Consider the following 16,808-nt stretch of genomic DNA (forward strand, 5'->3'; position numbering starts at 1 on the left):
ATGTGCATATTCATCTTAAAATCTAAGAATATTTTATTGTTCCTTCTAAATCCTGTTGGTTCCCTCAAGTATTTTGTGGTAGAAGAACCTGGATCACATAAGTGACCTGAGTCCCATGTTAGGTCCTAACTCTCAGTTAGGACCCATGCAGATTTCATTCCTCCTGAGGAATCAAGTTCTACCTGGAGGCTTGTCCACTCAGCCCTAGGCTTCCACCCAGGGCTGACATCATTTAGCCACACCCATAGGAACAAATTGTCATCAGCTGATTACTGCCTCAACTTCAGTATACCATAAAATTTAACAATGGCTTATTTTTTATTTTCTGTTATCTTATTTTTTATTGAAATACAGTGGATTTACAATGTTGTGTTAGTTTCAGATGTATGTATATTATATATATAGATAGATATATACATATGTATATGTATATATTCTTTTTAAAATTCTATTCCATTACAGGTATTATTATAAGATATTGAGTATAGTAATTCCTTGTTTATTTTATATATAGTGGTGTGTATCTATTAATCCCAGACTCCCAATTTATCCCCCACCCCTTTCTCCTTTGGTAACCTTAGATTTGTTTTCTCTATGAGTCTATTTCTGTTTTATAAATAAGGTCACATATCTTTTTTTTTTAGATTCCATGTATAAGTGATATCAAATTATATTTGTTTTTCTCCAACTGATTTCACTTAGTATGATAATGTCTAGGTTTATCTGTATTGCTGCAAATAGCATTATTTCCTTCTTTTTATGACTGAGTAGTATTCCATTATAGGTATATACCACATCTTTTCTATCCATGTGTCTTCTATGTCTTTGATATTTTATTAGCACTGCTGTGAACTTCAGAGCTCATGCATCTTTTTGAATTAGTTTTCCTCTTTTTCCAGATATATGTCCAAGAGAGGGATGGATGGGTCATATCATAGCTCTATTTTTAGTTTCTTAAAGAAATTTTATTCTGTTCTCTGTAGTGGCTGTACCAATTTACATTCCCACCAGCAATGTAGGAGAGTTCCCTTTTCTCCACACCTTCTCTAGCATTTATTACTTGTAGACTTTTTGATAACAGTCATTTTAACAGGTGTGAGGTGATACTTCACTGTAGTTTTGATTTTCTTTTCTCTAATAATTAGTGATGTTGAGCATCTTTTCATGTGCCTGTTAGTCATCTGTATATCTTCTTTGGAGAAATGTCTATTTAGTTGTTCTGACCATTTGTTGGTTGTGTTGTTTGTTTTTCTGACACTGAACTGACTGAGCTGTTTGTATATTTAAGAAATTAATCCCTTGTTGATCCCATCATTTTCTTGAATGAATTTGATGTAATCTACTCTGAATATTTGATGTCATCTTAATATGTTAGATCATACTAATTGCAGCTGTAAGTGGTTATTAACATTTAACAACAGAATTTTTAATCATGCAACATAAGTAGTTTCCTTTGTGATAGTTGCACTGAAACTTTCTCAGGAGAAGGCAGTGTCTATAAAGGACTTAATTATAAACTTGGGGAACCAGAGCAAGAGCCAGACTAGTCTGTCCCAATATAGGATCCCCAACAGGACCCCATGTTCAGTGGGCAGGGATGGTCCTCTCTTCTCTAAAGCAGTGCAATTAGGTAACATGACTTAGCTCTGCATTTTTTATAACAACCCTCTGAAAACTGAATTTGTAGCGTTGACTGCAAAGTTTGGAAGTATTCCAGCTGACAGAAGCATGCAGAACATGTTCTTATCCTAAGACAGAGTGGAATGGAACCCAAGCACCATGACGATCACATTATAAATCTGCCTTCAGTTCATAAACTGCCTTCAACACAGTGCTTCTTGATGTGAGTTCACACCCCAGGTTTTGCAGCTCATCGAAGATGGAGAGTGTAAATAGGCAGAGGACACAAGAGATAAATCTGGTCGCTGCAGAGGAAGAGTGATTTGACTTCTGGGGACAGGCTATAGCCGTATTCTGCTGACTTCATGCAGTCCTTATCTTCCCTGCCTTCCTCTGTCCTTACACTTTTGAACTATGGGCTGTGTTTGGTTGATAAATGTCTATGATGAGAGGGACCAGGGTATAATGAAAATGGCACTGGATTTGAGGTCAAGCAAATGGTTTTGGGTCCTGGCTAAGCTCTGGGAAATTAGCGCTTTTACTGTGCCTTGCTGTCCTCATCTGTGAAATAAATAGGTTATTTAAGGGCCTTAGGCACCCTGGGTTGAGCCCTTGAGAACATTCCATCTGCATGGAGACTCCAAGGAGAACTTCCCTAGTAAGGTACTGAAGACAGTCTGCATAGATTGCTGACTGCAATGGATCTGTTTGCCCTTTATCATAACAATGAAGTGAAGGAGAGGCGGGGCTATAACGGCTGAGATTTTTCATTAGATTTCTGGGAAATAGATGGAGCGTGGTTGCCATGCTGATCCATGAAGCAAAGAGGAGGGATCTTCAGCTCAGGATATGCCATGGGGATCTGAAGTTGAGGCAAGGGTGCCCTGTTTGGGGGAAGCTGGAGTGGCTCCAGGCTTGGGACTAGCAAGTGCAGCAGGTTCAGCAGAAGGGAAAGAGTGAGAAAGGGCTTAAAACAAGGAAGGGACAGCTGCCTGAGAGGGATACACTCCCATCTCCAATTGGGCAGAGAAGTGGATATTTATCTTCATACAAAAAAAGAATCTAAAACACTTCTGTGCAGAAATTGCCAGATTGTCATAGAGGATAAACCCTGGTAGTAGCATGGGTATTAGAACTCCAGAGTACTGTTCTCTTTACTCTGACCTGTTTATACTCTAGCCAAATGGTCCATTGTCTGCCTATTCATCCTAAAGCAAGGCATTCTTATCTAATGATCCAATTCTTAACTAAACTTCTGAAATTGGCAATACTGACCAAATAACCCAGGAAATCCTTATTAGCTACCCAGACTTTCTTTCTTCAATATAAATAAGATTCAAGATCCACTCTACATGTGAGGACAATAGCAACTGAAAGAGAAGATCTGAGAGAAAAACTGACCTTGGAAGGTACAGAAATTTTTTGAGTGGAAGAAAATTATAAAGAAGAGAAAATGTCCTCTGATTTGAGATTTTATACACATAAATCAAAATGGGATAGCTAGGAAAAGGAATTATAAGATAAGGAACTCATACAAATTAAATCTATGATGGCAGAAATGGAAGTTTCAATCATAGGTATGAAAGATATAAAAGAAATTCTTCCAGAATAAAGAGTAAAAAGGCAGAGGCAGACAGTGCTAGACAAGAAGAGAAAAAGAACTAATTCATGAGAGAGAATTCACACAATTCAATTGTATCAGGAGAAATGGAATGTGATTATTAAGATTTCCAGATAATAATGAGAACTGTGAAAAATGGTAGGAGAAAATTATCAAAGAAAAAACCAAAAATGACCTCCCAGTGTTGAAGAAGTACTATAGACTTCCATCTGAGAGGTGTGCTAAGTACCAGCAGGAGAAATGAAAAATCTGTCTGTTTGAATTTGATGCTATAACAATCTACATGCTTAGAAGAGAGAAGTCTTTTGATCTTGCTGCTGTGAACATCCTTCTTCAAGTGGCTCAGAAGTTCTCTACATGGCATTAGTCATGAAAAACAAACGTAGACCCAGCACTCACTTACCCTTGTAATGTAGAGTATTAAGCTGGTCACAATTACATGAAGTGAAGTGTTAGTCTCTCAGTCGTGTCCGACTCTTTGTGACCCCATGGACTGTAGCCCTCCAGGCTCCTCTGTCTACAAGGTTTCCTAGGCAAGAAAACTGGAATGGGTTGCCGTTCCCTTCTCCAGGGGATCTTCCCTACCCAGGGATTGAACCTGAGTCTCCAGCATTTCAGGTGGATTCTTCACCATCATATTAACATAAATGTTGTTTATTGCAGTTCAAGTTTTAGAACCATAAAAGCCTTAATTGTACCATATTGTGAATGGAATGTACATGACAATAATACTGGCACAGTTGTAGTAAAGACCAAGCTCAAAGAATAAACCCCAATGTGTGAATGGGGTAGAGAGAAGATAGGGGTGCTAATATGCCCATATATATGCCTTATATACAGAAGAGTGTCAGGATACTGGCTGAAATGGAGGTATAGTATGATAGATAATCAATAGAAGAGCTAAAAATTAATACAGCAGTTAATTATTGGACTGAATGGGAGGTAGTGTGAGCAAAATCCTCCTCTAATAAAGTGGAGAATCAATAAAGAAGTCTTAAATTGGGAAAACAATAGCTTATTAATTAGAGTTATGGCAATCACCCCTAGAAAACCAAAATCCAAATTGTGTTATATTGATTTCCCAAGACAGTAAGACCAAGGACAGGGAGGAGTATGGAAGGGTACAACTTTTTTCTTAATGCTCTTGGTTTTTTATCATGTGCAAGTATTACTTTCCTTTCTGAACATTAAAAGATATGAGCTCCTTTCTAACTTTCAGAGTTTCTGTTTGTAAAGATACAACCTAACAATAAGTCACATGAAATACCTAATGTTTGTCTCATTTGGGCCTGCAAAAATGAAAAATTCATTTGGTTCAATCTAAATAGATTTCAGATTTTGGATTTTAACATGGATATGCCTTAATATGAATATCTAGTACATGAGCAATTCAGTGACATTCTGGCAATTTGGAGATGTCTTAATTCATTACTCAACAACACTCTTTTTTCTAACCAACATTTCAAGCCCTTTCAACTTACAGGGGAAAATTCAAATGGCACATCCTACAACCCTATACCCTGTATTTAAAGAACTTACTTTTTCTTCTAAGCATGCACAAGTCACAACACTGTATTTCAAACATCTGTCATTGTGAGTTTTACACTCTTCCTTGTACAACTGTTATCTGTGTACTTTCTGTCTCGTCTCTCTATTAGACTACAGTTCCTTTAGGGGAAATATTTGTGTTCTATTGGGAGAGACTGCCTGGTTTTGAAGACAGTTCTAACTTGCCTTGCCCACTTCCCAGCTGCAGGGCTTTGGGCAAATTGCTTAACATCTCCAAGACTTATTTCTCCCAACCTCCAAATGAAGATAGTAATGTCTCTTCTTAGGTCCAGCAGGATGTCTGAATAAGAAATTGTATGCCCAAGGCTTGACATAACATCTCGTATGCAGCAGATGTGCAATTAATGACCATCAGCCTGGCTTCCTCTTGCCCTTATTCACCCTTGAACCTTCCCCAGCATCAAACACAATTCTTTACACATAGAAGCTTAAATGGTGAAATGAGAAAGAAAAAAAAAAAAAGTATGTTGGAGTGAAAGATGCTGAAAGTATTGCAAAATCCTTTAAGGAAAACAAAATTAGCCCTACCTTTAAAAATACAAGTTTTCCAATAATCATATTGAAGAGGAAATAACATAGTACTCTGTTTGGAATACTAGTTGTATAGTAACCAAACCAAAGATGGAAAACACTTGGGATGCGCCCAAAAACGTTGTCTGTGATCCTTTCCTTTTCATTCATCACGTATCATCAGCCCTACTAACCATTGCCTTTCTGTGGAATTGAGGCAGGTCTACAGCCATGGGAAGCAGCCTGGGAAGCTGGCAAGGAATCCCAGAACTCATGAAGTGCTCACTGGCTCCCACTGTTTCTTAGGCTAAGTGCTTGCCCCATTCTCTTGCATTCAGAGCTTTCCTCATGGAGAATAACTTGCTTTTCTAGAATTTGCTCAATGACTCCAAGGAACCTTTACTGAATGGCCCCACTTTCAGAACACTTGTTTGACCCCTGTCATCTCTGTTTATCACATTCTGACCACATTATCATTGTATCTGCATTTCTCTTACCCTTACTAGAGTATGTGCACAGAGAAGATATTCAATATATTTAAGATCGGATAAACTGTTACAATTAAGACATAGAATAGGAAGGCCACTGAATGCACACTGGTGTGTGTGTGTGTGTGTGTGTGTGTGTGTGTGTGTGTGTGATATGTGAATTAACCCCACCAAAGATGGAACATGTCTTTCACAGTGGAGCTTTCATTCAGAAGTACATTGGTAAAGGCCAGCTAACTTGAAAGTGTCAATTAGGAAAATATAGTGGCTACCAGTTGAAATTATTATTATTATTTTTTTCCATTTATTTTTATTAGTTGGAGGCTAATTACTTTACAATATTGTAGTGGTTTTTGCCATACATTGACATGAATCAGCCATGGATTTACATGAAATTATTGAAGAAAGGAAGGTTTCTGTTTGGAGAGCATAGAATGGAGGATCCCAAATGATAAAACAGACATCAGAATAGACCCCTCAAATGGAAGATAATGCACAGCTTGGGAAGGGGAAGGAGGGCATTAAAGGGGTGCTTTCCATCCTCAGAAGCAGGTAGAGCATTAGGACTTAGGGACACAAGTTTAGAGAAGTAGGCAGATAAGCCTGTCTGGCCCACCTGCCAGAATCTTGTACAATCACTCTGCATAATTATTCTTGAAAATACAAACATTGCTGGGGCTGACTGACAAGTATTGTTCCAGCAGGGAGGGCTGTCAGGGCAAATCAATCCAACTCTACCACATGCCAGAGTGTAGAACAGATATAATTTTGGCTGTTAGGGGCTGTCAAAGCGAAGGATGTGCCGTATGTGTATTTTGAAGTGTGGTGTTCCCTTTAGTCTAACAGCTTGAAAGATTTCTGGGGTTTTCCCCCTCTCTGGCTGTTTTCTACAAGAAGTTTTGAGTATTTTAATTTCAAAAAACTCAAGTCTTTTGTCTAATGTGAATTTCAGGTTAGACTAAACCCAATCTTACCTTTACCCCCATAGCTGCTCTGTACTCATTCAACACATGGTGTTAAAATTTGATTTAGGAGGAAAAGGTCCTTTGCTGCCATTGGATGTCATAAGGGGCATCCAAGTAGGTACCTGGTGCACTCCCAGCAAGGCAAACTCACCTTAGAAGAGTCTGTTTTGTCCATCACTAGACCCAGTGTACGGCTTAGCCCAAAGGGCCCCACTGGACCTCTTGGGGATCCCTGAAAGTCCACTTCCTCCTTCAGTGGTCCAGCATCAAAGCCGAGGCCCTTTTAGAAGGTGATTCACTCAAAACCGTTCCTCTCTCTTTCTGAATTTTTCTGCTTCATCCGTCTTATTGGATTCTCAGTGACTTCCCCAGTCATCTGTCCCGCTAGTTTTCTTTTCCTTCCTTCTCTCCTTTTTTCCCCCTTCCTTCCTATTTGTGGTGCCTATTTATTTATTTATTTTTTGTGGTGCCTATTTAATTTGTTACTTTCTACTGTTCTCCTTGGGGCTTCCCAGGTGGTACTAGTGGTAAAGAACCTGCCTGCCAATGCAGGAGACGCAAGAGACAAGAGTTCGATCCCTGGGTTGAGCAAGTCCCCTGGAAATGAGGAAATGACAACCTATCCAGTATTCTTGCCTGGAGAATCCTGTGGGCAGAAGAGCCTGGCAGGCTGCAGTCCATGGGGCCGCGAAGAGTCAGACACAACTGAGTGACTGAGCACGCATATTCTCCTTAACTTACAAACACCCTCAAATCTCTCCCTCTTCAAAATCCCCCAAGTACCCACCCCTGAGAGTCACCATGTCATCCCTAGACCCACCTGTCTGTCCCTGCCCCAACCCTCCGCTTGTGCAGTCCACGCTCACCACCTCTGCTTCCTAACCTCTCACTTACTCCCCGGCCCCAGCAGTCTGCCTTCTGCTCGCTCATGCTCGTCCTTGGCCCCTTCTCCTGCCTCTCTCATGTATCCACTTTGATCTTGTTCTAAAGCTCCTTGTTTTCTGTCTGTCCCTGAAAAGATCAGGATTAGACCTTGGTGACTTCATCTGTCCCGTTTGGGGTCACAGACTTGATCTCAGCCTCCCCGTGGTCTGTCACCCTGAGCTGTGTGCATTTCTTGGACAGGAAACTAGAGAGGAAGGATGGATGAGTGGCTGGACGGAGCCCGCCTTTCAGCTCAGCATGGGCCTCTGTGAGAGGGAGGTCTGTCGTGACTCCTAAACTTGCCCCTTTGCCTCTAGTTGGACTACTGCAAGAACCGTTAGTTCCTGTCACTTTTCTTCCATGCTCAAAAGTCTTCTAGATAAGACTTACATATAAAACAAATCCAAGGATTCACTGATTATGGGACATGCGTGTGCTGAAGCAGACCTAAAGTACTGTTTAATCTAAACTCTTATTTAAAGACTACAAAATGAAGGCAAAAAGCAGTTGAAGTCATTTGTCCAAGAGTCTGGACTTGTTAATAAGGACTTCAAAGTCCTCTGTGATCCAACCTCATCCTCCTTTTGCTACATATTGTCTGCTCTTTCTCTTTAGGAAAAAATAGTACAAATCACAACTTCTTAAATACCACTGTGGGCTTTTTCCTTCTCCTCATCCTTGCTTTTTCTCTTCCCCCTCCTTAAGTGCCCTCATCTCTACCATGCTCATTTCTTGTTCAATCACTCATCTATTTTTGCATGTTCATGTTATTATTTATTCATAAAATAGTATTGATTGCCTAATATGTTCTATGCCCAGCAGTGGGTGTGGAAAATTACATCTCTTCTTTAACCCCATCCCCAAAGCATTCCTGAGTAAGCCCATAGACATTGATTTTTATGCCATTGTGATGATAAGCACTCTGGACTCCCTGTATAGAGTTTGACTGAGGGTGGTTTTTGTGTCATATGTTTTTTCCTTATTGAGCTCTGCCATAAGAAATATTCTTAGGAAGCTCACTATTTACACTACAGATGTTGTTAAGGACATTGGTTTCCAATGTAAAATCCATTTGATGTATTCCTTTCAAAACTAAATTCCATGAAGAATCTTACTTATCATAGGAATTTCTGTGCTCTTACTTATGAGTAGTCAAAATTTTATAAATTATTATGTTTCCCTCTTGGCTTCTGCTGCCAGGAAACTCAAGAGTCGAGTTATGGCAATTTTAATAGCTATGTGGAACCTTAGAATCTGCACATCTACATTTCTACTTATCTTGTTTTAGCCTTCTTTTCTGTTTTCTCTGACTTGAGTTCTTATTTTTCTTTTTCCTTGCATGATCACATAAAGTACCTGAAATCGCTTTAGTCATATCCAACTCTCCTGTGACCCCATGGACTGTAACCCGCCAGGCTCCTCTGTCCATGGGATTCTCCAGGCAAGAATAGTGGAGTAGATAGCCATGCCCTCCTTCAGGGAATCTTCCCGACCCAGGGATCGAACCCACATCTCTTATGTCTCCTGCACTGCCAGCCAGGTGGGTTCTTTACCACTGGTGCCACCTGGGGAGCCCTAAGAATACTGGAATGGGTAGCCATTCCTTTCTCCAGGGGATCTTCCTGACCCAAAGATCAACCCTGTGTCTCCTGCATTGCAGGCAAATTCTTTGTCATCTGAGCCACCAAGGAAGCCCAGGCTATAGTACATGCTTAATAAAGGTTTGTCGAACTAAAGTGATAAATGTAGACCCATGATTCCCTAGGTGGGCAAATTCAAGCTCACTTTCTCTTTCACTTTGTCTGCTGTAAGAAGGCCAAGGAAAGATAGAGTGTTGTAGTGGAAAGAATTTAAACTCTGCCTGTTACCAATTGTATAACACAAATTCAGTTTAGTTCAGTTCAGTTGCTCAGTCATGTCCGACTCTTTGCGAACCCATGGACGCAGCACGCCAGGCCTTCCTGTCCATCACCAAGTCCCAGAGTTTACCCAAACTCATGTCCATTGAGTCAATGATGCCATCCAACCATCTCATCCTCTGTCATCCCCTTCTCCTCCTGCCTTCAATTTTTCCCAGCATTAGGGCCTTTTCAAATGAGTCAGCTCTTCACATCAGGTGGCCAAAGTATTGGGATTTTCAGCTTCAGCATCAATTCAGACGAGTTATTTAGCACATGTGATCCCCTTCTTGTTACTTTAATCTGAAAGTGGAGATAAGGATGCCCTACTGGATTGCTGTGAAGATTGATAACCCTTGTAAGCCTCCCAGCACATTTCCAGGCCCTTAATAGCAGAACCTTAATATTAGGGTCTCTCTCTTTCCTTCCTATTTCCTTGTTTCATTGGAAATTGCACTTGGAAAAGGATAAGTGGATTGCTCTATGACCACAAGTTAGTCAATTAATTGTAGTGTCATCTGCAAAATAAATGTGACTATTGACCTCATTCAGAGGGATATGAAAATTAATCGATGGTAATGCACATTGGGATTTTTTGCTGAAAAGTGCTTAAGAATGGCTCAGTATTGTTACATGTTTTATTTCATCATTAATGTTATTTATGAATATTTGGCTTTGTCTTGTCCTGGTGTGTTTTACATCTCTTGTCTTAATCACATTTATTTTCAATATCGTCTGAATTTATATCTTAATAATAAAAATATAGATGAAATTCAAAACCATAGTTCCTATCTTTCATATAAATTAACTTTTTTCAAGGTGGATGATTTAACCTGTTTCAATATGCTCCTTATGATATAGACATTAAGATATTTAGTAAATAATTTTTGTTACTTGCATTTAAAATCAATCTCAAGCAGTTTTCATAGCTTTGGCAGCCTACTTTTTGCACTCATATTTTATGTTTATTGGCCATTTTGTAATGATATTTTTCATTATGAGATGCTTGATCCATTTCAGATGATAAATGTGAATGTTTCAAGTATTTCTAGTTGAAGAGATAATTAACTGAATGATATACCTGTTTTCACTTTACTGGCAGGGAATGCTCATTGCATGCAGTCTCAAATAGGGGCTTGTGTTACAGAGTACAAGGTCACTCTCCTGAGAGTTAGGGGATCTGCATTCTAACTTGGTCGCTTTCTAGCTGTGTGGCCCAGAGAAAGTCACTTCATCTCTCTGAGACTCACTGGCCAGCTGTCACACATGAGGGAGTTGGTCTCAATGATCTTTAACTTCTGTTTCCATCACAGCATCTGTTCCTTTGCACTGGAACTGCTGAGGCAGGCCATACATTTAGGTTTGTAGGGAAACATAGAGATTCCTCCTAATACAGAACATTATTTTCTGGGGTATATTATTTATACAGTCCTACTCACAAATATAAGTTGTCTTTTCTTTTAACTGTGGAGTAGTTGGCGTATATTAAAGACTCCATGAATGTCTCCATTTAAGGTCCATGTGATGAGTAGACTATGTCCAGGGGGACAAGGTTCTCTGTGAAACTCTATTACTGAGGAAATGAGAGGATATGTTTCCTATTTCAACCTTAAATGGGTGGAGTGATATTTATTTGTTTGTTTTGTTACTTTTAGATTTAGTAGTAATAAATATAGACCTGGGTTGAACTATAGCCTGCATGTTTATAGAGGCTATTTACTTCTGGGAGAAATTGATACTAGAAATTTTATTTAAACCATCTGAAACTACAAGCATCTCCACCAACTACTGAAACTTCTTTGTGACAAAATGCATTTTTCAGTGGCTGTAATGTGATGCTAATACAAAACTAGAAATCCATTCAGTTCTGGTACTTAGGAAGCAAATGCCCAAGTGCAGTGAATTTCCACCCTGGAAAATTCCATTAATAATAAAGACATCCACAATTTTTAGTCCCTCATCTCAATTATTACTTCTGGTCATCAATTTCTCCCTGATTCCACAGAGTAGATCTATTTGCACAGTAATCTAATCACACCCTTTGTTTTGACTATATGAACATACATAGATCAGTCTGCAGACCACAGGAGTTTGGTGGCCCCTACACCACACACACCTCTTCTGGGTACTCCTATCTTTGGCAAGGTGAATTTTAAAAAGGTACTTTTTATAAAAAGTTTATGTAAAGAAATCAACTATTGTCTTGAGTTTTTTCCCTTCAAATCTAAGAAGCTATTTATGGTAGAGTCTGGGCTTTTCATTTATTTATTTTTGTTAGTTATTCATATTGGGTTTGAGGTGGTTTTACTGGAGTCTCCAAAATTAAAAGCAGAGCTTTGACTGACCTAAGAAATAAAGAATGTAAAAAATTTTAACATGCTTACCTGATAGCTTATTTATCATGGAATCTTTGGGCTTCCCTGGTGGCTCAGATGGTAAAGAATCCACCTGCAGTGCAGGAGATCCGGGTTCAATCCCTGGGTTGGGAAGATCCCCTGGAGAAGGGAATGGCAACCCACTCCAGTATTCTTGCCTAAAGAATTCCATGGACAGAGGAGCCTGGTGGGCTACAATCCATAGGGTTGCAGAGTCAGGCACAACTAAGTGACTTTCACTTAGACTCACTTGACCAAGGATACTTTGTATAAAATGAACCCAAATGTTCCTAGGGCCCTTTAAGGCAGTGTTATTCAAAGCACCGGTCCACAGTGAGATTGTCTAAAATAGAGACCAGGGCATTGCTTTTTTCATTAAGAAAGTCTTGCGACTTCCCTGGTGGTCCAATGATTAGGACTCCACACTTCAAGTTCGATCCCCAGCCAGGGAACTAAGATCCTACATGAGCGCAGCTTGCCCTGCACCAAATAATAATAATAATAATAATAACATAAAATTTTAAAAAGAAAGTCTTAGTCCCAAGAAAAAGTCAGCTAAATGCCATGCAAACAGCCAAACAAAACTTCCCAATGTCTTTCCTCTTAGCTGCTTTGCTGAAAGACACAAGACAAATGGCAGCTGAGTGTTTGTACAACTTGGGCAAACTATTAATACTTCACTCCTCTGTGCCTCGGGCTCTTAGAATGCTGGTATCAGGAGGGAGAGAGGGAAAATGTGAGCAAGGAGCTCAGTGAGTGAGTGGGGCAGCCAAGACGTCATAGTAAGCGGCCCAACGTGCTACAGGCTGATGGCTCCCTAAGGCAGATGCTTCCAACTGGTTGGGGCTCTAGCAGGAGATGGTGTGGTGGGGGGGTTGGGTCATGGTCAGACATCATGCACAAAGGCCTTGACATACCTGGGAGTGAAGGGTGGGGATGGCTTTCATTCAAGAGGGCTGGAGGGGGACGTCATGGGTGTCCTCGGGCACCTCGCAGCGGTGGTGTTTTAGTTGCTAAGTCGTTTTGTATCTGACTCTTTTGCGACCCCATGGAACTGTAGTCTGCTGGTCTCCTCTGTCCGTGGGATTTCCCAGGCAAGAATACCTGAGTGGGCAGTCATTTCCTTCTCTAGGGGATCTTCCTGACCCAGGGATCAAATCTTCCTGACCTGCATCTCCTGCATTGGCAGGCATATTCTTTACTGCTGAGCCATCAGAGAAGCCCATCCTCAGCAAAGCCACGGTTTTATTGGAGCTGAGGGGGTAAAGAGAAGTTTAAGGAGAGATTTAGGATACAGGGGCCTACTGGATGATCAGCATTTTGCCCAGAAGAACTGATGGAAGGACTTGTGAGGGAGGCAAAGGGGTTAGCATTGGCTCTGCTTGGGGCACTTATGAGCAATTTGGCAGTTTGAGGCTGGATAAAGAGGGATGGTCTGAGAGAGTACCAAGGATTTCCTTTGGTGATTGAGGGAAATGGGCAATGAGGCAGTTTGGGATATGTTTCAATGCTCTCCTGGAGGAGAATGGGAAGAAATTCTTAGCTCAAGTATGTGATAGCTTCAGACTAGTTGTTCTTCCTACTCCTGAGATCTTGGAGAATTGGGCTTCTTTAATGCCTGCACACTCAGTAGGATTATTGTCAGTTAACTGAAATAATAAAACTGAACAGTATTTGTCTGCTGTTTCTATTATCACTTGGCACATTTTCCAACAAATATTTGGATAGCACCAGCTGTGTGCAGAGCACTACGAGACCCTGGCAGAAGTGCAAATACACACTAAAGCTTGTTACCTGTGCCCTCAATGGCTTCCAGCCTTAGAAAAGAGGAATTCCTTCTATTTAGAGGGAGTCCATTGGCAAAAGGCCACCATTCATGTAATCTACTATATCCCAAACATAGCAAAGCAAATTAATGCAAAATAGCCCATTTCTTAAAAGATATGGCTACTGCCTTCAAGGTCAGTGTGGTAAAACTGGTCTCATCAATTTTAGCTTGGAAGATGATGAAATTGTGGCCTCATCAGAGCTTTAGAAAGTTATTTCCCATCAGCTTTTTTTACTGCTTGGAATGAAAGAGAGAGAGAGAGGGAGGGATGGGGAGAGAGGGAGGAAAGGAAAAGGAGGGAAAGAAGGAGAAAGAAAGGAGAGAGGGGAGGAGGGAGGCAAGAAAAGTGTAAATCAAATGCAGAAAAAGAAAGTTAAATACTAGCCTTGATCTGGTTAGAGTGTAAAGTAAATCAAGTGGCAATTTAATTCTCAATGAACATATGACAACCTTGGAGTTAAATATTAGATTTAAATAGGGCAGCTAATTCTCTGCAAGAATTACATTCATCTCTTTATATGGGCACTCTTCCTAATGAACACATCTTTCCCCTCTTAAATTCAGGCATTGCTGCTGGAGCATGAGAAATTAATATACATTCTTAGATTCATTAATAATGTTGCTCATAAAAGACCTTTTGATTTTTATCACCCTGAGTTCCCAGAGGCCCATGGAAGCAGCCATAGCTCCAAACCACATGAATTATCAGGGGGGAAATCCTATTAAAGCAAAACCTTAATCACCACTTGCATTTTATATCAAGTTGTATCTAAGAAGAAACTGTATATATCATATCCATCAACCTAGCAGAGGTAAATAAATGGTGTTACAGTCCTTCCACATAATATTACAAAGTAAAAGCAAAAGAATTACTACTACTACACACAGTGTTAATTTAGTCTTAAGAACAATGTTGAGAGACAGATGTCAGACAGGGAAGGATGCATGTAATATGATTCCATTTATTAGCTTCAAAACAGGCAACAGTCTCTCATTGGGGAGATGTCAGTGGTAGCAAACCAACAAGGGAAATGATTAACACAAAATTCAGGATAGTGATTATCACTGGGAGGTGAGTAGGAAATGGGTACAATCCAGAAAGAATACAATGGTGCTTCAAAAGTACTAGTGATGTTCTATTTCTTAATGGAAGGGTGACTTCATGGGTATTCATGTTATTATCATTAATAAAACTGTAGAGATAAGCTTTGTATTTTCTTTGGAACTTTTGATAATTTGAACTGGCTGCTGAACTAAGCAGAGAGGAAGCTGGGAGTTTATTTTTACTTTTTACTCTCTTACATACTTCCCTTTCTCTCATCACACTTAGCATAACTTACAATTGAAAAAGAACTTTCTGGTGTAGAAGAAAAATTACAGACTCTGGATTCAGACAAACCTGAGTTCACATCCCAACTCCTCCATTCCCACACTATGAATCATTCAAATTCCTGCAGACTCAGTTTCCCCATGTATAAAATGTAGGAAAGAATGCTTCTAAGAGTCCAATGAGAGAATGTTGTTGACTGCACATTCCAAGCTCTAGAGGGACTCACAGTCTCTTTTTTCAGTCTGCCACTCAGGGATGAGAAGTTCAGAAAAGCCTTGTGGCAGTGACTCAGTGAAAGCCCTGGGCTCAGGGATCCAACACTTGATGTGCTGGTTGACGAGGCCCAAGCTCACACTGTGGAGTCCTCTATCCTCTGCAGAGTCTCTTTTCGGGCTTCTCCACCAACTCTGGCCTGAGAATCATTCACTTGCCTCCCACTGTGCACTACTGGGCTCCCCAAGAACCACCTTTGGACCACCTTCTGCCTCCTCCAGGAAGGTGATGGATGAGTGGCATGGGCCAGCTCAGCTCTGGATGAGAGGAATAAACAGTCCCCCTTCCCCTGATGCTTCTGTACATGTCTCTTCTTGGCTTTGGACAGCCAAGGCTAGGACCTGCTCTTAGAAAGGAGCTAAGGAAGCCAGCCTTTAGCACAATGGGCTAGACATTTCTGGTCTAGACAGAAGAAGTCACCAAAACTTAACTATGGAGCCCACCATGTGAGGAAGCAAAAAGTGAGGTGAGGACACAGCCTGCACCAGGAATGCACAGATCTTGCATTTTCCTTTCGTGCCCTCTAAGCATGTCTCCCTCAATAGTCTGAAGGGGCTTAACGAAGGCTTAGGGCTTCCTCGCTAGCTCTCTGCCTTTCCCACTAGACATAACTGATGAATATATGCAAAGCGTCTGGCTTGTGAGAGAACTGCCATTCATATCCATCCCCTTCTCAATTCTCCCCTTTCTTAGTTCATAAAGCTCATGAATGATGTTTTGCAGTCAACAACTAAGTGATTCCTTTGGTTCTATCAAAAACAGTGATTCCATTCTGGACAGCAAGCCTAAACCACCAACTGCCTGGAAGCCCTTTGGGTGGACCTTGAGGATGGATGCTAAGTTTACCCTCCAGTTTTCTATGTGCAGAGGAGAGACTCTAGGTCTGTGAGCTCAGGATGCAGCCTGCCGACTCCTGCCCTTTGCCTTCCTTCAGCTCTGGCTGCCTCGATTCCAATTTCATTCTGTGTTTGTCTTACAGTTGTTCAGCACATCAAGCGACACAACATTGTCTTGAAAAGGGAGCTAGGTGAAGGAGCCTTTGGAAAAGTTTTCCTCGCTGAATGCTATAACCTCTGTCCTGAGCAGGACAAGATCTTGGTGGCCGTGAAGGTAAGCGAACACTCCAGAATGTCTCATTACTCATGGTCACTACTTATGTGTGGAAGTGTTGCTTTATTTTATTTTATTGCAGTGGCCTTTTCAGGAGCAAAGTACATCTGCCATAGTGGATGTGTCCAAATTCCTTTAAGTGATGGACACTTAAAGTGATGGACTTTAAAGTGATGGACAGTGGGAAGGATGTTTGGGGCACAGGGACGATGGTTTCTGCTCAGGAACATCTTTCCAGCCTGCAGGCGGTGGATATCTCTGAGCTACTCTCCCCAGTCAGTGTTTACTGAACTCTGG

The 16,808-nt window shown here is 40.7% G+C and overlaps 1 protein-coding gene across 6 annotated transcripts in view; it reads left to right on the forward strand.

Moving 5' to 3' along the window:
- NTRK2 (neurotrophic receptor tyrosine kinase 2) overlaps window positions 1-16,808 on the forward strand; it is a 388,663-nt gene that overhangs the window by 275,085 nt on the left and 96,770 nt on the right. For all 6 annotated transcript variants that reach the window (XM_043453247.1, XM_043453252.1, XM_043453248.1 and 3 more), the window contains one exon: window positions 16,381-16,511. In XM_043453247.1, coding sequence (XP_043309182.1) covers window positions 16,381-16,511 — 131 coding nt within the window. The remainder of the gene's footprint in view (window positions 1-16,380; window positions 16,512-16,808) is intronic.

Source organism: Cervus canadensis, chromosome 30 (genome assembly GCF_019320065.1).
Source record: "Cervus canadensis isolate Bull #8, Minnesota chromosome 30, ASM1932006v1, whole genome shotgun sequence".
Taxonomy (NCBI): Eukaryota; Metazoa; Chordata; class Mammalia; order Artiodactyla; family Cervidae; genus Cervus; species Cervus canadensis.